This window comes from Salvelinus namaycush, chromosome 19 (genome assembly GCF_016432855.1).
Source record: "Salvelinus namaycush isolate Seneca chromosome 19, SaNama_1.0, whole genome shotgun sequence".
Taxonomy (NCBI): Eukaryota; Metazoa; Chordata; class Actinopteri; order Salmoniformes; family Salmonidae; genus Salvelinus; species Salvelinus namaycush.
This window is the reverse complement of record NC_052325.1, coordinates 34,641,367-34,668,088: the sequence shown is the minus strand read 5'-3', so window position 1 is coordinate 34,668,088 and position 26,722 is coordinate 34,641,367. Positions and strand designations below refer to the sequence as shown.

At 44.3% G+C, this 26,722-nt stretch overlaps 1 protein-coding gene across 1 annotated transcript; it reads left to right on the top strand.

The window, feature by feature from the left end:
• The first annotated feature begins 387 nt into the window (after positions 1-387).
• Positions 388-26,722, top strand: LOC120063996 (FERM and PDZ domain-containing protein 4-like). Its single transcript, XM_039014306.1, has 20 exons — positions 388-735; positions 1,041-1,256; positions 1,782-1,945; positions 2,141-2,263; positions 7,573-7,689; positions 15,339-15,499; positions 15,818-15,920; positions 16,707-16,752; positions 17,861-17,965; positions 18,487-18,594; positions 19,233-19,364; positions 19,864-19,983; positions 20,249-20,385; positions 20,983-21,109; positions 21,294-21,383; positions 21,520-21,702; positions 21,908-22,037; positions 22,159-23,196; positions 23,589-24,854; positions 25,326-26,722. The coding sequence occupies exons 1-20, from the start codon at positions 388-390 to the stop codon at positions 26,720-26,722; spliced, it is 6,111 nt and encodes a 2,036-aa protein (XP_038870234.1).

The following is a 26,722-nucleotide window of genomic DNA, read 5'->3' as shown; positions in this document are numbered from 1 at the left end:
GCATGACTAGATCCCTGTCTTCCTACTTAACTGTTTTCAGGCGAACCGTGAGGTTAATGCTGCCAAACGTAGAACCTCAGCTTCTCTCAATAGTGTTGTGTATCGGTATTGGTATTTATTGGTATTTATTCAGATCCCCATCCTCCCAGCGGTCCCAGCTTGCGTGGCCAAAGCCATCATCCAGAAGGTCTACTTGTCTGTGGCACATTCAGTACGGGCGTTCAACATAATGTCCCTACTGTTGGCTTACCAGGTCCATTTGTTACTGGAGATAGGCAATCTCTTAGACATCGACACAGCCATCCAGAACCTATTGAAGGAGATCTGCATCATTACAGATTTCAACCTCTGGCCTCCAGCGGCGCCATTCAAGGCTGTGGGTGCTCCATGAGCCTTGCTGTGTTAGGGGAGAGAGCCCTGTGGCTCAACTTGTCCAGCCTCTTGGACAGGCAGATTTCCTTGACGGTCCGATTGAGCCGAAGGAACTGTTTGGGCCAGTACTGCAGCATCCCAGTCTACCCCTTGACAAGCCAAGGCTTCGCGGCAGGGAAAGGGCAACACACTGGCACCAGGGTTTTCCACACTGCAAAGCCCCCAGCGACGAAGCAGGCAGCGAACCCACAGTACGAGTCTCCTAACAGAGGCTGGCAGTGGGGAAAGCCACCCTTTGCTGCAGCCGCATCTAAGTTCCGCCCAATTGATTCCCTGGGGAAAGAAGGGGCACTCGACTTAGTGGTACTTTTCGAGCGGCAGAAGGGGCAGCCAACAGTTCACATTGTTTCTTGGCCTGTCCCCACTTGGGTGGAGCACAGACTTCCCCCCCCAATCTAAAACCCTAACCCTTGTGCAGTGGCTCATTCAGATGTATCTGCTCAAATGGAAGACGGTGGGGGCTCACTCTACCCCCAAGTGCACAGTTTACCCCTCCGTGCTACAGCTTTCCCCTCGGCTCTCGTTCAAGTAGCCGGGGCAGGTCGCCACCAAGCACCATTGTTTTGATACTATCCCTTTAAATCATATAAGTCTCTGTCCCATTCAAGAGTCTTGTCAATGACACAGAGCAGAAATATAACAAAAGGGCAACTCGCTATAACGCCACCAGGGGGCACTCCAGGACCACTGGCGAGAAAGTGTCATCCAACTTGTGGGTGACTCGCCACAAGAGCAGGGAACTGGCCCGCATTCGCAGCCCAACCCTGGGACTTGTCCACAGTTACAAAGGGGTACTGACTGCAGTTCGCTATGAAGTACAGGAGGTTGGTAGCACCTTAATTGGGGAGAGCGGGCTGGTGGTAATGACTGGAGCGGAATCAGTGGAATGGTATCAAATACATCAAACACATAGTTTCCAGGTGTTTGATGCCATTCCATTTGCTCCATTCCGGCCATTATTATGAGCTGTGATCCCTCAGCAGCCTTCGTTGCCATGAAGCCACCTGTTTTCAAAGGGATTTTAGCTTCAATAGCTAGAATCCCGTGGTGACTCAGCTTGAATACCAGAGCAGGAAATCTCCTCTCTATTGAGCAACAGAGCAATCAGAGCAATACCAGCAAAAGAGAGCCATAACGGCATCTACTCCCGGTTCTTCCTGGTTCCCAAAAAAAGGAGGGGATACGCCCCATTCTGGACCTACGGGTCCTTAACAGCTATCTGAGAAAGTTCACGTTCCGTACTCTCTATTCCCTGGGTCGACTGGTTAACTTCAATTGACCTACAGGATGCTTATTTTCACATAAGTATTTTGCCAGCACACAGGAGGTTTCTCAGTTTTGCCTTTCAGGACACAGCCTACGAGTACCTCGCTGTCCCCTTGTTAGCACTACCTCCCTGGATGTTCAGCAAGGGTGTGGAGGTGGCTCTAGCATCCCTGAGAATCAGGGGGCTGAGAACCTCTGCCTACGTAGACGATTACCTGCTTTTCTCCCTGACACAGGAGCATGCAGTGTGAGATACGGCTTCCCTTGTAACCCACCTCACAACCATCTCAGTTGTACCGCTAGGTCTACCGAGAATGAGAGACTTACAATGTATGTGTACACAACGTCACCTCAATCAAAAGATAAACAATAACCTCAGAATGTCTCTCGGCTCTCTGTCACTAGACGAGCCCCTCGATCTTCGTTTCTGGTACTCCCCTAGCGGTAGTATCAATGAGGAAGGTGGTGATGACAGAGGCATCACTCACAGGGTGGGGCGCAGTCCACGAGGGAAGAGCAGTAAACGGAGCATGTCTGCGATATGGGAGTTGGCCATATCCACATTGTGAGATATTGAAACAAGTATTTGAGGGGCATCTCGAGTGGTGCAGCAGTCTAAGGCAATGCGTCGCAGTGCTAGTGGCGTCATTACAGACCCAGGTTCGATCCCGGGCTGTATCACAACTGGCCGTGATCAGGAGTCCCATAGGGCGGCGCACAGTTGGCCCAGCGTTGTACGGGTTAGGGGAGAGTTTAGGGGAGAGAGGGGGGCTTTACTTAACTCATCGCCCTCTAGCGACTCCTTGTGGTGGGCCAGGCACCTGCAGGTTGACCTCGGTCGTCAGTTGAACAGTGTTTCCTCTGACACATTGGTTTGGCTGGCTTCCGGGTTAAGCAGGCGGTTGTTAAGAAGCGCGGTTTGGCAGGTCATGTTTCAGAGGACGCATGACTCGACCTTCGCCTCCCGAGCCCGATGAGGAGTTGCGCTGATGATACAAGATCAAAATTGTGGAAAAATGGAGGGTAAAATACAACAACAACAAAAATTTGAGAAACAAGTATTTGAAAGAGAACTCAAGTTGTCTTTTGTAACCCCGGGTCTGATAGTATGAGTGAAAGTAAGGGAGCCTTAGTTGGTTTCTGATTCCTAATTATATGGTAGGAACTCCTTAGCTGGGTCAAACAGAGGGGAGACATTACTTTCACACTCCCCCAAAATTTCAGATGCCAAAGCAGGTGCCTCTCCACCCCAGGAGGAGGCATCTTGTCTGAGAGCTTTGGTATGTGTCTCAAATGTCACCCTACTCCCTATTTAGGGCACTACTTTCTACCAGGGAACATAGGGAACAGGTGTGTGTGTGTGTGGGGGGGGGGGGGGGGTCTCAACAGAGTGGCAGATGATAAACCAGTTACGCAACATTTTCACTACACAGCTGAAAATTACTTCCGACACACCTGAAAACACTAGCAATATTCTCCCACTTTGGGGAATTTATGCAGTGGTTATGTTGAAGAAAACTCTGTTGTACTGTACAGCAGCAGATACTGTCATGACATTATGGTGATATATATATATTTTTTTACAATTTGATCTGCATGTAGCTAAGGTATTTTAATGTTAATAGTACAGTAGTGAGGGGCAAATATATTGGAATCTCCTACAGGGATGTTTACTGTAGATTAAAGGGTCAATCTGCAGTTGCTCCATCCAATTTTAGACATACAATGTTAAATAATGATATGTACACATTGATTTTTTAAGAGTATAACTTATTAATGCCTCATGAGCTCAGTCGAACCCCATCAGAACCCACAATATAAGCTTATATAGCTCCAATGTTTGTAAGGAAAGAAAATGTAAACAAACACTGTATAGCCTCAAAATATGGTTAAAACTATAACTTTGATCATCCATAGCCCTGTCTATGAATTTGAGAGTAGTTACATTTTTCCAGCCCCATCACTCAGCTTTTTACCAAAACAGTGGTGGGTATTGTTATTGTTTAAACGGCAGATTGCCACTTTAAGGATAATAAAACATATTGCCCCACAAGCACAATAAACATCAGGAGTTATACCTATTTCCTGTTTATAATGATGTGTGTCTTGTTGTAGCCATAATGGCCGACAGCCACTTGAATCCTTAATGGTGAAACTGCCACGTCCGTTTGCGATATTACAACAACAAAGAAGTTACTGCAAACACTGAACACTGTTATTTTCAATCGGACATCATTGCAAGCGGAATAGAGCAGCAGCATATGTACTGCAATTTTTTTTTTTACCATGATGTGCAACGCTCCCCCAGCCTTCCCCACATCTGCTTTGTCAACAAAACAAAAACAATAACAACGGCTGTGGGGTGGGCAGTGGCACTGTTTCCCCCTACTGTGGATTCCATCTTTAACCTTCAATATGGGTAATGAGAGTGATGTCGATGCCAGTGTCTGGCTTTAGTTTCACTCATGGAGATTATCCCTGTGAATTATTCAAGCAGAGTGGAGTGGTCTTGTGTTCCAATGGCCGTGCTTGGTGTAGCCTCTGCCACCTATCAAGCAAAGGAAGATAATTCATTAACACCAAGTCTTCAGGGGATATACTATGACATGTTCTCACCAATATCTGGTTGATAAAGAGAGAGAAAGAAAGAGAGGGAGAGGAGAGGAGAGAGAAAGTGCAAGGTAGTGAGTGGAGTGATAAAGAAAGGATGAGATTAGTTTAGTTATGCTATGTTTATTATCGACTGAAAAGGGATAGCTCCCCTGACTACATACAGGCTCAAAACCATTGGATTCTTATGGTCGATTGTTGGTTTGATGTTGATTTCAACTTAATAAACTATGCACAGAAATCCGACACCTTTTGAGGCAAAGATATTACTTCCTCCTCCCCCACACATATAGATGTTGACATTTAGCCGGTGTAAAATTAAGTCCCTTTAATAAATGCGTCGAGGTTGTGATCTTTGTGTTTAAACTTGGAGTATAAAGTAGAGCCTGAACTATGCCTGACCTTCATTGTCATGGCAACAGAGGCTACGAGACTCCCAGGAGTGCAATACTTCTATTGGTTATTATTCACCATCCGTAATGTTTCCAGAAGGTTGACTGCTGGTGGAAAATTATAGCCTACCTACCTGTACTCTGAGGAAGGTAATTTAAAGTTGTTGATCTTATTATTGTCTGTGGTTTATGGACTTAGGTTGCTCTGTTTCACTTGTATACAACATTGTAGAAGGTAATGTTGGTATTTAGATTAGATTGAAAATTTATTAGAATTGAATAGTTCATCATTAAACATCCAGTACCATACTTAAAAACAAAATACACACAGTATCCTCTTGTCTATCCACTTTCTGTGGTGTTCTTTATTCCAAGGGAAGTCTCAAGGAACCCCTTATTCTCAGAACACAACATTGAACAGGGACTCCCAGTCCATCTATTAACAGCAATTTTGAGCATCAGAGACAAACAACGTCCAGAGGCCCGGTTTCTCTGACTCCTGGCTAACCTGGTAATGAATTGCGCAGCGTGGATTACCCACCTGGGCCCGGCCTGGCGCACTACTAATGCCAGATAGAGTAGTCATCATTTATTAAAGCCTACCTAGGCTTAGTTTCACTGTCCACCACTGCAGCGAACTTCTTCAACTCCTCGACTGGCTATTATTCTTCCTCGAGAACACACAGCCTCAATGGCATAATGTATTCCGGGACTACAGATAAAAGAAAGCAAAGATCAAAATATCAATGACTGTGCCATTAGGGGAGAGAAAGATAGGGGAGTGTGGCTGAAAAGAAAGAGAATGGATATTATACAGCTTCTGGTCGATTCAGAATGGCATTTTGAAGGCACATCTTCGGAATCTGTGAGTAGAACCATGCTCTATTTGTATAGCAAAGACTTCCGGAGAATTGTCATAGTCACCATAGCTGCATGGTGCCCTGTTTGCTGTTCTGAATGTGGAGTATTGAAGATTGTGGGTGTCATTAGAGTTCAAGGACCTCTCTCAATTGAGAGGACATGCTCAACTCTCCACAGTCACATTTCAGTGATGGTGCCATGCTATTCAGTACACCACTTAGAGAGTTCAAATTTGGCATTGAACTTTATTACCAATGCCTTTTTGTAGGATACCACAAAATCCCCACTGCTGTGAAAGAATGTACAGTGTTCCCCAAATAAATATAACATGGTATTTGGTGATGTAAAATGTATATATTTTTTAAATTGTAAGAAAGAGACAATACAATGCTAACTCATTTCCCAAATGTGGAAAAAGAGAATGAAATTATGTGGGCAGAATCAATGTGATGAGGACCTCTGGCCAGGGGAACCTGCTGCTTTCTGTTAATGCACTGTGGCACCCATAAATTCATAGCATGTGGAAACGCTAATACCTCTCAAACACACGATTGTATTGGAGGAAATCAGATAGCACCCGTTTGGAGCCCAGCCTATCCCAGTGCTCTGCTGTTCTATGGGTTTCAGAGTAGGCTACAGACGCTATTTCCAACAGACTCCCCTATGATTTAATATGAACACATGCAGAATCAATGCATCCAGTAGCACTTAAGTGCTTTTTTAACGAGGTTAAGTATTCTCAGAACTACCGTAGACCTATTGGCTGTTGCTTTATTTAATTTTTGCTGGATGAAAGTAACATAAGCCTTGTTATCAAGGTCATGCAGGTCACGTTCATGGCAGAAGTATACAATATAGCTGCTCGGTTGTCTATTGTTTTCTCCTCTGGCTTTTGAATCTGCTTTACATGTTGTGTTTTCATGCATAGAGCCTGCTATGTAATATGACACACACACACCACACACACACAGACAGACATAGACATTAAGTAAGTTGGTTGGTAACCGGGGAGAAATAAAGAGGGGAAGAAAGAGAGGCTTTGAATAATGAATGCGAAGAGGCCTGTTACACAGCAGACAAGCCTTTGAAGTGACATAACTTACTGCCACAGCTTTCATATCTTCACCCATTGCTCACATAGAGAGAGAGAGCGATAAAGAGACCAAAAGCTAGTAAGAGAGGGGGAGGGACGGGGCAGGGGTGAGAAAGAAACAGAGAGAAAGAAAGAAAGAAAGAGGGAAAGAAAGAGAAGTATGGGGGCATCCATCATGCTCTTAGGCTCATCATGGACCTATTCTGAGTGTCCATCACTCTGTTAGGTGACAACTGTGACATGTTATATTGTGTGGTACAAGAGGAGATAGTGTTACTTGAACATTGAAGACACAGGAAGGGATCTGTTTAATGACTTGATTTAAGTGTTGTGGCAAAGTAAGGATTAGAGCCTTTGGTGATTTCGCTCTTAGACTATTTGATTTAGATCGTTTCCAGCTGGAAGACAAATTACAGCACAGATTTCATAGTAAAGATGGGTTCTTCTTTGCTCTTCCAGTACTATCCATAATTTCCTGAAAAGGGACAAAACACATGGGTTTCCATTTTCTCACTTATAAACTCTGAACTCTTCCTGGCACTGCCCTTATCACAGATATCCTCCGGGTTCCCTGCTTTCGGAGGAATCTGGGAACATCTCGGAATAAAAACGATTTCATGCCTGTGATAGCACAAGAGTGAGGCATGACAATTACGCCTACGTGTCTCAATTACATTATTCATGTGATTTACATTAATTGACTGAACACTGGTTAAGGAACATTGTTCGTGAGCTTCAAATTAGACATCCACTTGTTATGAGTTGGGATGCCTCAAACTGTGCCATGATGACTCACCTAGTGTCAAAAGTGGTGCACTATATGGGGAATAGGGTGGGATTTAAGATGCAGCCTATAGGACTTTTGTCATTACTGTAAGTATGTTATGCCTGACCTCCTCCCCCTGTCCTCCTCCCCAGCCACAGGACCAAGTCATCAGGCTGGCCACCTCCTTCTGGCACCTGGAGCGCCGCACATGGACCCCCCAATGGATGGGACATGGCCACCAATAGAGACGGACGAGACTGCTACATCAAGTAAGTCGAGTCGAGGAGAGAGGAGAGGCACGAGGTGAGAAAAAAAGAAGACAGTGGTTCTCTCTCAGTCCCAGATGTTTGGGAGGCTTTGGCAACCTGTGATTATTTCAGCCACGTCATTGCCTAGTGCCTCCACACTCTCTCTCTCCCTCCATCTGTGCCTTCAGAATACTGATTCTCCTTTTCTTTCCATTGCTGCGCACAGACACAGACCCTGTCTGCACACAGACTCTCTCTCTCTCTCTCTCACACACACACTCACAGACACGCTCCAACCACTTTACTGTAGCTAGCTCTGGAGCAGAGAACTAAACCCTAATTATGTTCTCTGCCGGCTCCTGATAAAGAATTCACCTGCGTAGCGGCTTTCTTTGATCTCTATGAGACTGCATGTAGCTGCAGAGACGCTGGGGTGCAGTGTTATCAGCATAATCGATCCATAGCCATTCTGGATATCTGAGGAGGACTACAGGTAAAATAATCCTCTCTGTCTATCTATCTCTCCTATGATCTGAATGTGGTTTGACTGTACTGTTCTGCTCTGTACTGTACTGTTCTGTTCTGTACTGTATGCGGGCAAGAAAGCCCAGAGTAACAAGGGAGTGTTTGGCTGCTTCTTCATGTCTTATGTTTCTGTAGGAGTATGAGGCTTTGCAACAACAAAAAAAGTCAAGATTCCCAGCCATACTGTGGCATTTGTACTTATCTCTTTATGCATAATATAGTGCTTTCTTATTTAGACACAGTGTGTACTCATGGAATATGCACCCTGCTGTAATATAGCATTACATACAGTATGTGCACATTGTTTGCCTGGTGATTACATATAAACCTAGCTCTCATACAGAGATGTGCGATATGTTATATTGTGATATTGCGCTGCGTTGAGATAGGTACTGTCGGAAACAGGCTAGGGAACTTATCATACTTGGGTTAGAGCTTGAGCAGCGTGATGTCAGACAGGTTACATAAGAGCTCCAGAGGAGGACGGAGTGTATTGGATGTACATAGCCTGTCTGGATGAGGCACATCACTGAGGCTGAACCTTGCTAAATAGGAAGAAGACTCATAAATAATGTGGCATGTCTGTGTCAGTAGTGATCTCTCAGTTTTTCAAGGTTCTAATTGTTTGACATCAAGTTGTGGTGTTGCTTAATGAAACAGGTATAGTATGCATGACAGGAAGGCATGAATAAACCAGTGACAGTGACTAAGCATACTGTATCACACCATATACACTGAGTGTATAAAACATTATGAACACCCGCTCTTTCCATGACATAGACTGACCAGGTGAAAGCTGTTATCACTTGTTAAATCCACTTCAATCAGTGTAGACGAAGAGGAGGAGACAGGTTAAAGAAGGACTTTTAAGCCTTGAAACAAATGAGACATGGATTGTGTATGCGTGCCATTCAGAGGGTGAATGGACAAGACAAAATATTTAAGTGCCTTTGAACGGGTATGGTAGTAGGTGCCAGGCGCACCGGTTTGGGTCAAGAACTATAACAGTTTCCCGTGGGCATCCAGCCAACTTGACACAACTGTGGGAGTATTGGAGTCAACATGGGCCAGCATTCCTGTGGAACTCTTTCCACACCTTGTAGAGGCCATGCCCTGACTAATTGAGGCTCTTCCGAGGGCAAAATTGGGGAGGGGGGGCGGTGCCACTCAATATTAGGAAGGTATTCCTAATGTTTGGTATACTCAGTGTATAACAGAGATAGCTAGCTATATGACTTTGGAAAGAGGTGTATATTTACAGTCCATAGGAGTTAAAAGGTTGGATTACATCAGTAGCATTGTGGGGATATGGTCAAAAGCCCAGTTTCATGAAGACTGATCATAGAAGAGGATAATTCCATAAGATATCTAAGACTATAATGTACGGTCTCTCTCTCTGTCTCTGTCTCTCTCTCTGTCTCTGTCTCTCTCTCTCTCTCTCTCTCTCTCTCTGCCTCTCTCTCTCGCTCACTCTCTCTCTCTCTCTCTCACTCTCTCTCTATCTCTTTCTCTCTTTCTCTGTCTCTCTCTCTCCATCCCACCCTCTACCTGTTTGTAATAGAGGAAACATATTTTAATCTAAGAGTACATTTAAGGTGAAAAGGTGGGGTAAGCAGAGCTGCGAGTCAGCATCATTTCCCGAAGTTGGCTTTATCAAAAGCTTTACTTCATACATTAGGCATTATATTGCTTGTCAATGGTAATTCAAAGTGCTTAGAACATTGCTACCCAGGCAGGGAGTACACGGCCAAAAAAACAACAAAATTACTTCAAGAGAAATGGTTTGTTGCAACCCTTCAGACGTTCTCCTCTTAAGAAGATTTGGTCCTGGTGGAGACTCAGTAAGGACAATAGTTTGTGTTGCTTATGTTTATATATCTTGTGTTGCTTATGGTCAGTCACTCAGCTGCTTAGTGATCAGTCACTATGGGTTATGAGGAATGTGTAGATCATAGAAATTAAAGTCCTAGAACGATTATATTTCTATGTTGTAGAATGGGGCAAGCTGCAGAACATTAGTAACTAATGGTGCTGATTAGTGTCCATTAGACACAGCCCAGCTAGCACATAGTGTTCTGAGAACCATATGTTTCTTAGAGCTTGGTGAGTGCGTGGTTGTCCTGGTTATTTTGGATACAACCTTCCCACAACTTTCTGGGAATGGTGCAAGATAGTTGCTTGGCTTTGGAACATTCTCAGCACATTTAAGGAGCTTGACAAAAATACGATGTTTTCTTGGTATTTCATTACTTTAACAAAACATTTCCTAAAAGTTCAAACATGATTAAATGTTATCTCAAATGTTCTCAAATAGTTCAGAGAACGTTAAGAAACAACGTTCCTCTGTGGGAACTTCAGTACTTCAGCATAACGTTTCCTACAGGTTTTATCATGGTTCTATTTAAAGTCATGTTCTCAAATTGTTCCAAGGAAGTTAAGAAACAACGTTCTTCTGTGGGAATTTCAGTACTTCAGCAAAACGTTTCCTACAGGTTTTATCATGGTTTTATTTAAAGTCATGTTCTCAAATTGTTCCGAGAACACTAAGACAACTTTCCATAATAAAAAATAAAAAAACTTACTAACATTCAGAGAACATTCTAAGAATGTTATTTAAAAATGAATACATTCCCAATTGTCAAATGTTGGGGAATAAGACATTTGAAAGTCTAGGTTTGACAAAATATGTCACCAATTACTGTTCCAAAACTATAAAGAAAATATTTTTTATAAAGTCAGATATTTTACGTAATGGTGTCGCTCTAAACGTGCAAATTCCTATAGGAACTCAGCCCTTTTAAAAACACAGGGCTTATGCAACATCATTTGTTGTCTTACATAAAAAACAGGACTGATATACATATGAGGAGACAGCTGAAGGCTCTACCTATCCATTGATGTAAATATACGCCCTATCTGATTCCCAGTTTGTCCACTAAATAGCAGTAGGAGATCATATGAAGTCTCTTGGCCACTTCATACAAGTTACCTCTGGTTTGGGTAGTGAGGCACTGAACTGATTCTCAAGCCTGACATCTTAAAATTACCCTAGAAATCAGGGTTTTCAAGTTACCCGGACGTGCTACCTGTCCCAGACCTGCTGTTTTCAACTCTCTAGAGACAGCAGGAGCGGTAGAGATACTCTCAATGATCGGCTATGAAAAGCCAACTGACATTTACTCCTGAGGTGCTGACCTGTTGCACCCTCGACAACTAATGTGATTATTATTATTTGACCCTGCTGGTCATTTATGAACATTTGAACATCTTGGCCATGTTCTGTAATAATCTCCACCCGGCACAGCCAGAAGAGGATTGGCCACCCCTCATAGCCTGGTTCCTCTCTAGGTTTCTTCCTAGGTTTTGGCCTTTCTAGGGAGTTTTTCCTAGCCACCGTGCTTCTACACCTGCATTGCTTGCTGTTTGGGGTTTTAGGCTGGGTTTCTGTACAGTACTTTGAGATATCAGCTGATCTAAGAAGGGCTTTGATTTTATCAATTTTTGTTGTTGTTTAAATAAGAAGACACGAGAGAAAACGTCAAACTTCTGTTCCCATTCACTTTTCCTATTGTAAACAAGTGAGATAGATCATGGAGCATGTGGAGGACGCATAGAAGCTCATGTGGATGGAGAAGGAAATGCATTGCTTTACACTGACCATCAGGGTGTACCCTTTCCATGCATACTAAATGACCGACATTGCATACTCTATGAATATGACTATGTCCTTGGGAGAGGAGAGCAGAGGAAACGTATGGCTTCATTCCAACAACCAATGTGAAACCAAAAACATACGTTCACACAACTTCCAAGGAACTAAATGTGCTAGCTGAGAGGGCTGTCAGTACGTTGGGAGGCGGGCCATCTCTAGCAGGTGGCCGTGGTTGGAGATGAGACAGCACACTTCCTGGTTGCAGATGTCCATATGTTTTTCCACTGCACACAATCTGTTGTGGTTGTCATGTATAAGTGCTGAAACCAACATCTGACTTTGTCTCAGTGGCACCTTAGCAATATGATATGTTTTATTGCAACCCAAAACCAAGGGAATCAACCATATAACATTACTCACAATGTGTTTCAAATGTCAGTAAGAAGATGTCTGTTACCATAGGCCTCCGTGTAAATGTCAAGAAGCCCCTGCCTGCACCTTCCCTGCCCTCGCTCAGTGCCTTGAAAGATTAATTGTGGGTATTCAGTGACGAATGGAACATGTGTCAGGAATGACTGTGAATTACACACTGGCTCCCCAGTCAGCCCACAGGCCTAATTACCCAACACAGTGGCAACCATGGGAAGAGTTGCTACTGCTGCCTCTGGTGCTACAGTTCTGCTGCTGGAGAAGGGAGAGATACTAGATAAGGAAAAACTGGAGGAACATACAGAGGAGATGCAAAGCTACAAATTGGCACATAAACAGTTTTGTTGACAGTTTATGTTGTGTAAAGGATATTATAGTTTGGTTAATTGATCTACTGTATATGATCAATAAATACACTTATTAACACAGTTAACATGATAGTCTAATTGAATTGCAGTCTATTTACATAGATGTTGGAATATCCCAAATTAAAGTCAATGTTGACTAGTTCAAATGAGAAGGGTGATCAGGGTTCAGACTGAGGAGTGTCGGGCAACAGACTAACAGGTATCAGTGACAGGTTGGCCAGCCACAGTGGTTCCACAGGTCCAACATGAAGCCAGTCTGTTTCTGTTTGAACCTCAGGACTTGGCCCTTCCCTAATCACCAGCATACTGCACCACCTCACACAGGTCAAAGGCTCATTGGCCAATGGCCACACGTTCTATTTCTGGTTTCCCATATGGCTGAAGAATCACATGCAAGTAAGATGCTGCCATATACTTTTTTAGTGCTAAATCTGGAAAAAGCAGTGTTTCCCACTGGGCACACATTCCCACTGGGCACACCACGTCATTTCAACGTGGATAATTGGGTAATATTTGGTTGAGAAGTTGATCAATGATATTACAACCTATATTCATCCACTCAAAATACCCAAAGTTTGTTGAATTTCCAATGCTTTAAAACATCTAAAAGCACAACCAAATTCCAATGAAAAAACAATGTCTAATTTTTGGTTTAGTTGTCATCCAAATGCTTATTACTGTGCTTTCAACCATTTAAAGGCACAGCAAAGATCAAATGGAAATACAATGTCAGATCGTTTTTTAAATGTATACAACAAATTCATGTGTTATTACTGTGCTTCATCTAATAGCAGAACCAAATGACCTGGATTGCAGTTGAGATTACATTAAAAGTACATGGCGCAAGCGATCAATGCCCTTCGAGATTCTGCACAGATTATTACAGCAATTACTCTATAGCACTCTATAATACTCCGTAAACTGGTCATCTATGTATACCCGTCGCAAGACCCACTGGTTGATGCTTATTTATAAAACCCTCTAGACCTCCCTCCCTCCTATCTGAGATACCTACTGCAGCCCTCATCCTCCACATACAATACCCATTCTGCCAGTCACATTATGTTAAAGGTCCCCAAAGCACACACATCCCTGGGTCTCTTCTCTTCAGTTCCCTGCAGCTGGAACGAGCCTCAAAAAGCACTCAAACTGGACCGTTTTATCTCCATCTCCCGGGCTCCTGAGTGGTGCTGCTGTCTAAAGCACTGCATCTCCGTGCTAGAGATGTCACTAAAGACACCCTGGTTCAAATCCAGGCTGTATCATAACCGGCCGTGATTGGGAGTCCCATAGGGTGGCGCACAATTGGCCCAGCGTCATCTGGGTTTGGCCGGCGTAGGCCGTCATTGTAAATAAGAATTTGTTCTTAACTGGCTTGCCTAGTTAAATAAAAAATGTAATTCATTCAAAGACTCAATCATGGACACTCTTACTGACAGTTGTGGCTGCTTTGTGTGATGTATTGTTGTCTCTACATTCTTGCCCTTTGTGTGCTGTTGTCTATGCCCAATAATGTTTGTACCATGTTTTGTGCTGCTGCCATGTTGTGCTGCTGCCATGTTGTGTTGCTACCATGTTATTGTCATGTTGTGTTGTTACCATGATGTGTTTTCATGTGTTGCTGCCATGCTGTTGTTGTCTTAGGTCTCTCTTTATGTAGTGTTGTGGTGTCCCTCTTGTCATGATGTGTGTTTTGTCCTATATTTTAATTTTATTTTTAATCCCAGCCCTCGCCCCGACAGGAGGCCTTTTGCCCTTTGGTAGGCCGTCATTGTAAATAAGAATTTGTTCTTAACTGACTTGCCTAGTTAAATAAACTTTTAAACAAATATATATATATTTTTTTAAATATGAAGATCTTCACAGACCTGCAACCTATGCATGCTATTTTGAACAAATTACGTTGAAATAACTTTGATTCAACCAGTTTTTGCCCAGTGGGTTATCTGCATTAGTATGTGCGCATGTTTAGTTTGAGATTTTCTTGATAAGAGTGAAAGTGAGGCTGCATGAAGATATAATCACAGCTAGATTGTCATCGCCCACGGGTTCTATTTTGAGGCATGGCAGTAGTTTGTAATTTCAGACTAAATGCTACTTTTCAGCTTTGAACGTTTAAGGAACTTAATAGACTGGGAAACATCCAGTTGGTTCATATCTAAGAGCATGACATTTACTGCTGTACTCCTACTGTATGTTTCAGATTTATGGAAGAAACTAGCCAAAGTTACAGTAGTATTTCATATATATTCATTTGTAATGCTTTATGATTTTTTTTTTTTTTACATATTTTGTTAAAGGAATTTTTAACACCTTTTGGCCCATTTTGGATATACTGAATCACATCTCCATTTTAAAGGAGAAAGGTCAAATCAAATGTAAGGTTATTTGTCACGTACACAGGATACAGCAGTTATAAACAGTACAGTGAAATGCCTGCTTGTAAGCTCTTAGTCAACAATGCAATACTACTAAGTCAAATAAAAAAATGACACACAAGAAATCAAATACAATAAAACAAGTACACATGAAAATATACACTACATACAAGGTTGATACCAGTACCAATGGTAAAAATAGAGTTGTTGGTGTTCAGTCCTGTAGTGACACTATCAGTGACCTGTTGGTGACCTGTTGGTGACCTGTTAGTGACCTGTTGGACTTATGGTTGTCCCCTTCCCTCTTCATTCTCCCAGCCACGTGTCCCAAAGCAGCTCCCTGGAGGAGGTTCGTCTGGACGGGGACAAGTTTGTACCTCCAGCCCCCCGCAAGGTGGAGATGAGACGAGATCCAGTCCTGGGCTTTGGCTTTGTGGCAGGCAGTGAGAAACCAGTGGTGGTCCGGTCAGTCACACCAGGTACACATACCAGCCCACCTGTAAACCAATCATGTCACCATTAATAACCACAGCTTCACACATAGCCATTAATCAACAGGAAGTAAGATGTGTTACTGTATATCCAATGGTGACCAGATGACAAAAGATGGCGACCAATCGGTGATGATAACCAATGAAAGGCCACATTTTATTTATAAACCATGCATTTCAGGGTACTTTATAAATTAGCCAACCTTACGCCTAAAGAGTACAATGAATCCAGAAAACAAAGAATAATTACTAGCTAGAAACTTTGTAATTGGTACCACTGCCCTGTGGTTCCCTGTGTCTTGGTAGGAGGTCCCTCTGAGGGCAGACTGACCCCAGGAGACGAGATCATCATGATTAACGATGAGCCGGTTAGCTCCGCCCCCAGAGAGAGGGTCATCGACCTCGTCAGGTACAGGAACTCAATGTCTCTAACATACATACAGTATCCCTGCTGAGTTTACATGGGATTCATGGATGCACAGGAAGTCATTTGGACATTTCTTTCCTGAAACATTGTAATGTCAAGCTGTGTGTGCCTTGCCTTGCTGAGTAATTTCCATGGCTCGTGAGTCATGACAATAGACAGTAAATGTCTATATGAATGAGACCCCGGTGAACCTGCAGTGAAAGATAATGCCCTATGTATAGATTCAATATCAATGCCAGAAATACCCAGATAGTGTGGGGTAATGGGGTAGAGTATTTTGCCCACATCTGCACCATGCGCGTCCAACTATATACCAGTGTGAATTATTTCTATGTGTCTTGTTATATGCTTGACTCAGGTGAGTGAGTGAGTGGCTGAACGGCCATATGACCTACATGCTGTGGACTGTGGAGTGAGTCTGTACAGTAGATTAGTGCAGTGAAATATGTTCATAAGGAGTCCAGTCCATCACTGCTCCCCTGGCCTTGAGTCAGTGTGCTGGGCTCCATCTCAGCAGTAAACTACTGTTTCATTACAGGAGTAACAGCCAGGCTTGAGGCATGGCTAGAATAGATTTCTCATGTTGTTAGACCTTCTTCATGGGCTTACTTCAGCAGTCAGAATCTGCTCACTGTATAGGAGAAACAATGCCTGACTCAGGCCTGATTAATCGTCTTCCGCTGACATGAATATGACATATTTTCCTTTTTAATCTACAGTTTAATGATGTTTTCTTTGACTTGTTTGTGTTGTGTTCCTTCTCTGTAGGAGCTGCAAGGAATCCATTGTTTTGACAGTGGTTCAACCGTACCCAGTAAGTATCAATTATCCCATCTTTAAAGGTTTCCATTGATAAAATTCAGAGCGAACTTCTGGGATATGAAGTCCAATTGACTGTGTGTCTGTTGACTCGGTGGATCCAAGACAATCCGAGACTTAAAAAGGTGGCCATATGTCTCTGCTGGCGTCAAAACAGGGAGGTACCTGCTTAGTGTTCGCCTGGCTAATTCACAGGGATTTCAGTCCAAACACTGAATACTGAAAGTTGTCCAAGTCCTCTCATGGTAGCAACAACCCCTAGCATGAGACCCCAGATGAACCTCAACCTGCCACACTGACAGCTGTTAGCACCTGGGAGGATGGATAGAATGCCACAATAACAGCTACTGTGAATGTCGGTGATATTATGATTCACAAAATAGGTCAATGAGATGGATTTGTGCCATCACCACCAAAATAGACAATGACTTGAATATCAAATAATCGGAAATATCACCATGTAAGTTCGAACTCTGGCAGAAATCATTATGTGTTGTATCCTGGCTTTGGGTAGCATATTTCAGACTTCAACTCAACAACAATGGTTTATATATGACAAAAGTAGCAATTACATCCAGAAAGACCGCACAGAACTTGTAAAACATATTACATTTCATATTTTCACACACAGCTCTGAAAATTATATTATTTGAGCATTCATTTCTTCTAATTATATTTTCCTGTATGAAGACTGTCTCAAGGGAAATAGCCTGACATGTTATTCTACTGGAAAGGGCCTCAACTTGAGAAGAAGCTCATCTTGAAAATGTCTTCGGTTTGCAGAAAAAACAGATAGAGAGAGCTCCAGAATCCCATAAGATGCATGCAGAACCGGCTCTTCTAATTCAAACTTGAATTGTTCTCACTTATCAGACATAGCTGTGCTGTGACTCAACGACACAGACACCAGTGGGGGTGTCCTTCCACTACACGCCCTTATAGCATCTCTAATCATATTAATGTATTACAATAAGGGGAATTGAATGAAAACACTAGTGTTAATGGTAGTGGGATGAGGATGGGATAGTGTAAATGGAACATTCTTCTCCCGCCACGGGGCAATAGCTGTTGCCAACTGTGTTTTTTTTATTCAACCCCCCCAGTCTCCCAAATCTGCGTTCATCAGTGCAGCCAAGAAGGCCAAGTTAAAGTCTAATCCAGTGAAAGTCCGCTTTGCAGAGGAGGTCATCATTAATGGACAGGTCCCAGTAAGTACACCATAGTGTTCTACAACACTACATCACACTCTGTCTCATATTATTGTATACCAATGTTTTCCAAAAGGTAAAAGTATGCACCTATGATATTGACCTTGAATCTTTTAATATTGCAAAATATGTTGGACTGTTAAACTGTATTGGATGCCAGTCGTGTTCTTCTTTCCATTGCCATTACTTGCCATTATACATTGTTTTCTCATTATATAAAACAAAATATGTTTAGGTGCAGTGAAATGTGTTGTTTTACAGGGTCAGCCATAGTAGTGCAACACCCCTGGAGCAAATTGGGGCTAAGTACTTTGCTCAAAGGCACATTGGCAGATTTTTTACCTTTATCAGCTTGAGTATTTGAACCATCAACCATTGGGTTGCTGGCCCAACCCGTGAATTTCTAGGCTACCTGCCAATATGTACCCCTCTAAAGGCTTACTGTGACCATTTAACAGTGTAGTGTAGCCTACTGATCAATTAAAAGGCTGTAATTATCACCATTTTCTTCTCATTTCCAGGAATCTGTGAAGGACAACTCTCTACTCTTCATGCCAAATGTTCTGAAGGTGTACCTGGAGAACGGACAGACCAAATCCTTCAAGTTTGACAGTAACACATCCATTAAGGTACACCCTGCCCTTCACTAAGACATCTTAATGGGGACATTGATAAAAAAAGATTTTTCAATTTAACCTTGCATCATTCATAGGCCACTTACAGAATAGTTAATTTCTTTGATCACTGTAGCATACTGTATTATCCTTATCCGCACCAAATGTGCATTACACACAGCATTCCCACAAAGGCAAGTGAGCTGTAACTTCATTTAAGTGTTATGTACGAAGAAGTAGGCCAGCACTTTTTTCTCATGGTGTTCCTACACAAAACATCTCCAAAGTGTGCTGTTTAATCTGTGTCATTTTATGTAATGCAGCTGACATTTAACGTCAAGTTACGCACCCTATATTTGTGATTATGAATGTGAAAAATCCTACATTTTGAATAGGTTTTATTGAGAGAAAGAAACATTTATTTTCCATAATCTTTCTAGGATATGCAGTATTCAATAATCAAATTGTTTGCTTACATTTTTAGCTACACCTACAGTATCTGTAATGCAAATGAGTGCTTTACACAGCTTTTCTCCTCTCCTCTCTTCACACCTCAGTCCCTCACACGGTGGTCCCCTATGCTGCAGCCTTGCTGTGCACGTTCCTGGCACATGCCATATTAATAATGAATGTCTCTTCTGTCTGTGTGAAAGGATGTCATCTTTACCCTGCAAGAGAAGCTCTCCGTTAAGAGTATTGAACACTTCTCGCTGATGCTGGAGCACAGAAACGAGGGCTCGGCCACCAAACTCATGATTCTCCACGAGCAGGAGATGTTAACTCAGGTGAGACGTTGTGGGGTTAATACAGTGGGGTGAGCAGCCTCACACCCGGGTAGACGACAGATAGACAATATTAGGCCCTCATTCAGTTACAGTGCAATCAAATATGACCCACGTTCGTTCATAGCAAGTGGGAATTGGGTGGTGGTGGGCATGTGATTAAATGATTGTATGTGAACAGAATGAGTGTAGGGTAATGTAGAGCACAATGCAGACCCTCCATAAGACAGACTGTAGATTGAAATGATCATAATGGTTCTGGAATATTGTTTTACACCTTTTTCCCATTGTTGTTTTACGTATTTTATTATTATCATTATGGTTTATACATTTTTGTAACATTGATGTTGTTTCTGTATGCATACAAATGAGGATATATATTTTACGACTATTTAGTGATTTTTTTTTTTTTTTTTTTTTGCAGTTCTTTTTAATCCATTATTCATTATTCATGACATCTCATCACTAAATGTTAATTCCGTGTCCTCGCCTGTTGTCCTAGGTGACACAGAGACCAGGGGCACACAAGATGAAATGCTTCTTCCGCATCAGCTTTGTCCCAAAGGACCCCGTTGACCTGCTCAGGAGAGATGCAGTGGCGTTTGAATACCTCTATGTTCAGGTGATTCACAGCACATGGAAGACAACACTGCCTGATTAACAAATTATTATGTTGATTGTGTAATCAACAATTTTGTATGATATTCATTGATAAGCATTTGGTAAGATTTCATATAGAAACGTTAGCTCAGAAAAATGTAAATTACCTAGTGTTGACTTGGAGCCCAACACAATAACTGCATTATGCTCAGTAACAATAGACCAACCAGTTTAACCTTCTCTCCTCCTCTCTTCCTCTCCTCTCCTTTCCTCCTCTCTTCGTTCAGAGCTGTAATGACGTGGTGCTGGAGCGATTTGGGTCAGAGCTGAAATACGACACGGCCCTGCGTCTGGCTGCCCTGCAGATGTACATCCTCACCATCAACACCAAGCAGTCACAGAAAGTCTCGCTCAAATACATTGAGTGAGTGGCTTGTGTTTTCTCTGTAGCTCAGTAAGTAGAGCATGGCGCTTGCAACGCTAGAATAGTAGGATCGATTCCCGGGACCACCAATAGGCTACATAACATGTATGCATGCGTGCAAGTTGCTTTGGATAAAAGCGTCTGCTAAATGGCATATAATATAACACTGCTGCACCACCACCAAGTCAGTATGGACCAGGTCCAATGTCTAGTCTGGTCCCCTAAAGTTCACACATGGACCTGCATCTTCTCACATGTTCAATCTGGCAGCACTGTGTTTTGGGCTTTTTACGCCCTTACACCATCAGACTCTCAACACTTCCTCAGTTACTTGAGAATAATCTGAAAAGAACAAATCACATCCACGTCAGATTAACTAATGACATCCATTTCAGATACAGAAACGATTTCCCCCCTGATTGTTATGTCGTAAATACCACAGGTAATTCATATGGATGTTGATCATAATCGATTACCTGTGGGTTAATCAACGGATCCTCTCTTTATAAAGTGATTGATGTTCGCTGAAGGAATGTATTCTGCTGTTCTATTATGTTGTACATAAAGCTTATGTTACCAGTGTTTCTTGTTCTACAGGAAGGAGTGGGGTTTGGCACTGTTTCTCCCTCCTGCAGTACTGTCCAGCATGAAAGAGAAGAACATCAAGAAAGCCCTAACACACATTCTCAAAACCAACCAGAATCTGGTACCTCCTGGAAAAAAGGTACCTTTATTCTCCCTCCCTCTATCTCTCCTGTATCATAAATTGTCATGCTCTCGTAAATTTCCCACTGTTAGATAATGTAACGTGTCAATGTGACTAATCACAGCGCCAGTTTCATTGTAGAAGAAATCCCCTGTGCACATTCATATTGTCAATAGCCTAAATTGCTCATGTTCTCTTTCAGCTGTCAGCATTACAGGCCAAGGTCCACTATCTGAAGTATCTCAGTGACCTGCGACTGTACGGAGGACGGGTTTTTAAATCTATACTGCTGGTAAATAACTACCTCTTTTTTTTTCTGAGCTCAAACTATTTGAATAACAAGACACAAAATATCAGAATATCATATCTCATTAATGAGTTCATGTGTATTGTGTTTCAATTGTTTCCCCTCTGCTCAATGCCCACAGCAAGGAGAGAAGCACACAGAGGTAACCCTGCTAGTTGGTCCAAGGTATGGCATCAGTCATGTGATCAACACCAAGACTAACCTGGTGGCGCTGCTGGCGGACTTCAGCCACGTCAACCGTATCGAGATGTACACAGAGGACGAGAAGAACGTCAGGGTAGAGCTACATGTTCTGGATGTGAAGGTGAAATCAAACATATCTTCAAAAGGGACTGGATGTGATATGATCATGACGATCAATGCAATGAGTTGACATCTAACATGATTTAATAAGCTATATAATAGCATTTTCTGCAATAACATTATACAAGGAAATGAATGCTCAATGAGAACATTGTGTTCATTTGTTAATGTGTTCGTTGTCGTCCTCTTATCTCCCTATTCTCCAGCCCATCACTCTGCTAATGGAGTCCACTGATGCGATGAATCTGGCCTGTTTGACTGCTGGATACTACAGACTACTAGTGGACTCTCGCCGTTCCATCTTCAACATGGCAAAAACAGGGAATGCAGACACCGGTGAGTCTAGACTCTAAACAGTTCCGTTGTTTTCAAAAGCCAACTATACTGTAAGTTGATACATTAGCATCACTGATATTACAGAAACGGGATTATCAACCGCTCTTTGGTTCCTTCTCAGGCCATGACTGCAGAGTAAAGCAGAACTATCAAGCTATAGAGTGGGCGTACAGCACCTCCTTTAGAGGGTGTGAGGAGCACCACAACAACCAGCGCTGTACGTCCAGGGAGCCCTCCTCCAACAGAGACTCAGACTGCATGGACCATGGGAGGAGTGAGAGTGACATGTCCCCTGTCTATATCACTGAGATCCAGCAGCCGCCCCAGAACAACATGCACATGGCAGAGAGGGTAGATACCAGAGGGGGGACCAGAGGCCCAACACACCCCCAGCCCTACCTCTGTGCCCCCAGACCCAAAGCCCAGGACTCCCCCCGCAGTGCCAAGGTCTCCTTCATCTTCGGGGATCCACCGTTAGACAGTGTGAACCCCCAGAACCTTGGCTACCAGAGGCTGATGGACGAAGTCCCAGAGGTTCTACACGACCACAGCCCCATGTATGAGCGACTAGAGGAGGACTACAAGAGCAAGGATCCCATGGGGATGGACGGGGAGGGCTATCCGTACGGCGCCAAAATCTTCGGCAACACCGAGTGCATTGAGGAGCCGCTGCTGCACGACATCTGCTACGCCGACACCACGGACGCCGACGAGGACGAGGATGACATCAGCTGCGAGGAGGACATGGGGCTGATGGGGGATCTGGACAAGGCCACCTTCCTCTCGTTCTCTGGGTCCAGCGATGACATCATCGACCTGACCTCCCTGCCCCCGCCGCCAGAGGGTAAAGACGAGGAGGATAACGAGGATGTATTGCTTCACTCCCTCAACCTGGCCATCGCAGCCCCACCCCCAGGCTTTAGGGACAGCTTTGATGAGGATGAGCAGCACGGAGGGGCCCAGGGGCATGTCAGAAAGGGCCAGGGGACCCGTGACGATATCCCTGTATCCCTCATAGACTCAGTCCCCACACAGGGGGAGGAGGGCCCAGAGATGGAGGGAGCCCTGGACGATGCTGTGGTGTCCACCTTACAGGCACTGGAGGCCCTTGCGGCTTCTGAGGAGCAGAGCCCACACCCACAGTCAGAAAATAGCACAGGTTCTTCTTCTTACACTATTGTAACGTTTATTCATTAACACCACGCGGATGTTCCAGCCATTAACTTTTAGATTTGTTGTTGTTGATTTTTCAATAAAAAAAACATTTTGTTCTATGTTTCCATTTAGTGTGCGCATTGTTTCATTCCTTTTGAACATAAAACATTTCCTGTATTTCACTCATTTTTGGTTCCAGTCCTTTTTTGGTTGTTTTGTTGTTTTGTGGATTATTTCTTTCCTTTTTTATCATTTATGATCAGTCGCACCGATGCGTTTCAACTCACAGCTTTCATACTCTTTGTATCAATGAATTGTGTGCTTTTTTTAATAATATCTCTAAGATGCCTCAGGTAAAATGTGTTAATAAAATGTCTGTCTCTCTGTGGCACACAGGTGTAGAAATATCAAGGGCCTTTAGCCCCGAGTCCTCATCGGACTCTGGCAACGAGACTAACTCCTCAGAGATGACGGAGAGTTCAGAGCTGGTCGCTGCCCAGAAACTCTCTGAAACCCATTTGAGACTGTATGTGGCCACTGCTGAGGGCTACCACACTCTGACTGAGGAGAAAACAGAGTTTCCCAAAACACCTTGTGAAGGAAAGGTAGCCCTGGCCATACAGCAGAACCCTCAGGAGACCTGGGAGGGAGGGGGGGAGGAGGAGGGGGCCAAGTCCTCAGCTGTGTCCTCCACCCAGATCCTCCACTCAGATGGGGGAGAGATGGAGCCAGAGACCATGGAGACCAAGTCCCTCACCAACTATTTCAACAAACTGCACATGGGCTCTGTGATGAGAAAGCAGCCGGGGAAGCTGAGTGACACGGAATGCAGGATTCAGGGAGATAACGATGACTCAACAGAAAATCGACACAGCAACATCCAGAACTCAAATAGAGGGGATCCACCTAAATATAATTCAGACCCACCCAAATATAATGCTATTCTAAGGGAACCTCCATACATGAACCAATTTGAATTGGGGCGAACACCCTATCCGTATCGAGAGAAGCCCCCAAGATATCACCGACCTCCTGAAAACAAAATGGCGGACAATCTTTCCCCAGACTGTGTGAGTGATTCACAAGCCTCGCACTCTGATAGGGGAACAATTAAGGGAGACAAGCAGGACTCAAATGAGAGAAGCCTGCAATTAGACTCTCATTCCCGCTCCCCCGCCAAAGTCCTCCACAGTACTGAGGAAGCCAATTTACCCAGCAGCGACCCACAGCAGCAGCAGACGAGGGTTCCCTCGGCCGAGCAGGATGTCACACGGTTACACGAGTATCACCTGAGTAAGCGCATGTCATTGTTACAGGGCAGCGAGGGCGTCCACTCCCTCCAGAGCTCCCAGTGCTCCTCTATAGATGCTGGCTGCAGTTCAGGAAGCAGTAGCTGTGTCACTCCCATGGACTCTCCCCTCTGCACTGGAGAAAACATGCACCTGCTCTCAGAGTCTTCCCTCAAGGGGCTGGGCTATATTAGTGGGGAGGAGAAGGTCTATGGCACCCAAGGCCAGGGGACACAGCAGGGCAAGGCTAGACATCAGACCATAGACCCCACCCTGCTGAGGAAGATCCACGCAGCCACCAGTGCCGAGCCTGGATTCGGTACCATACGAGGAGATGGCTGCCACCGGATGCCTAAGATAAAAGAAACCACAGGTACAACTAAATAGAGCGGTCTTTTCCTTTGACGTCTGTGCGCTTATATGGTAAACACAATTCCAGGAGCACATTGAGGCTGTTGATACATTATTCACTAGCTGGGGATTAGGATATGCATCATGGTGTCAGAGTAGCATTATCCATTCAGACAGAAGACAATAACAAGCATGTCACTAGCTAAGGACATGCAACAGTCCATACATGTGTAGAGGATGCGATTGGTATAAGAAATACAGCTGTGTACTGGTTCATTATGTAACACTTGCTGCACGGAGATCTGATAAAAGTGCTGAAATGCACCTTTATTCTATTTTACCCCACTCTCTGTTATGAAAGGACAATTAGAGCAACATTTTACTAAAAAGTCCTCTAATGAAAACAGGAAAGGGTTAGAGATCAAAGCAACGCACCATGTTATCAGGGAGATGCTTAACGATTCTATTTGATTTTCTGCTCCCCCTAGTGTAGCTTGCACCCAGCTCGAGATGGCTGCAGGGGAAGACTACTCCTCTGCTCTCTCCAACGAGGTCAACGCAGCCGCCACCACCACCTCGCCACCATCATTAACCAGTAGCAGCAGCACAGAGTCCAGTGTGCCCAGTGCCACAAAGCAGCAGGGATGCCCCTGCACTGAGCCCATCCCATGCCGCGCCCAGGCTTTCCCTTCAAGCTTACACCCATGTGACCCTATCACAGGCAGCCTCAGGAAGCCACTGCAGCAAAGGGGTCGGATGCTGAGAAGGAGCTGGAGCAGCATCACGCCGGGCTCCAGGAGCCTCGAAGCGCTGTTGGAGAAAACCAAAGCCACGCTGAGTGGGAGGAGTGCCCAGAGAGTCCAGTCACCCGACGACCCCTCCAAGCCACAGAGGAGATTTGCTTTTTCCAAGACACTTTCCAAGAGCTTGTCCTTGTCCCAGGGATCAGTATCGTCTGTTAGATCAGTTAGCTCTCAGTCCTCTGGCAGGAGGCTCTTCAGAGGCGCCTCTATCATGCTGCCAGCGTCATTGGATGCCAAGCAGCTCCAAGCCGTGCCACTACCCAGACTGGACAGAAGCACCTGGATGAGGTGCCATGGGCCCTTCACACACTGCTTCGCCAAGAGGAAGACCAACACTGATGATGATGATGACGATGACGATGAAGTCGGAGGTGGAGCAGGAGAAAGCCCCACCTCCCAGCCATTCTCTGGGGGTCAGAAGGGACAGTCACTCCCTACCAGCCCCAGTGTTGATGCAGAGAACACAGTCTCTTTGTACGCCTCTGGATCTGAACCCTCCGCTGTGGCTGAACAGCTCAACATGGCCAGTGGTGTGACTGTGAGTGGCATGAGCCTGGGAGCGAAGCTGAGCCGTGTGAACTTACTGAAGGGAAAGACCTACACCCTCCCCCAGGGGTTCTCAGATGCACAGAGAGATGCCCTGGATATGATGGGCCTGGTGCGCTCCGGTGTATGCCAGGGAGGTGGCCAGAGGTCAGAGGTCAGTGAGTCCGACCTGTGGAGGTTCAGTCAGCTGCTCTCCATGGAGGCCCTAGAGCTGGGCAGCGCCTGCAATCACATGGCCCTGGTGCAAGGCAGCCCCCAGGACACCCTGCTCACCCTGACTCACAGTTTCCACACGGTCTGTTGCTTAACACAGGCCTGCATGTCACTGGTGGAGTGCTTGAGCCCTGAGAGCCGGCAGCGAGAGGTGGTAGCCAAGGTGGACGAGGTCGTCATGAACTATGTGTGTCTGCTCCAGGCAGCTGAAACGGCTTTGGATAGTTCCCCCGATGACCAAAGTGTGAATGCATTGACACGTCACTCCACCACCATGTGTGCTATCGTCAACAGACTGAGTCACTCACTCACAACACTCTACAAGTAA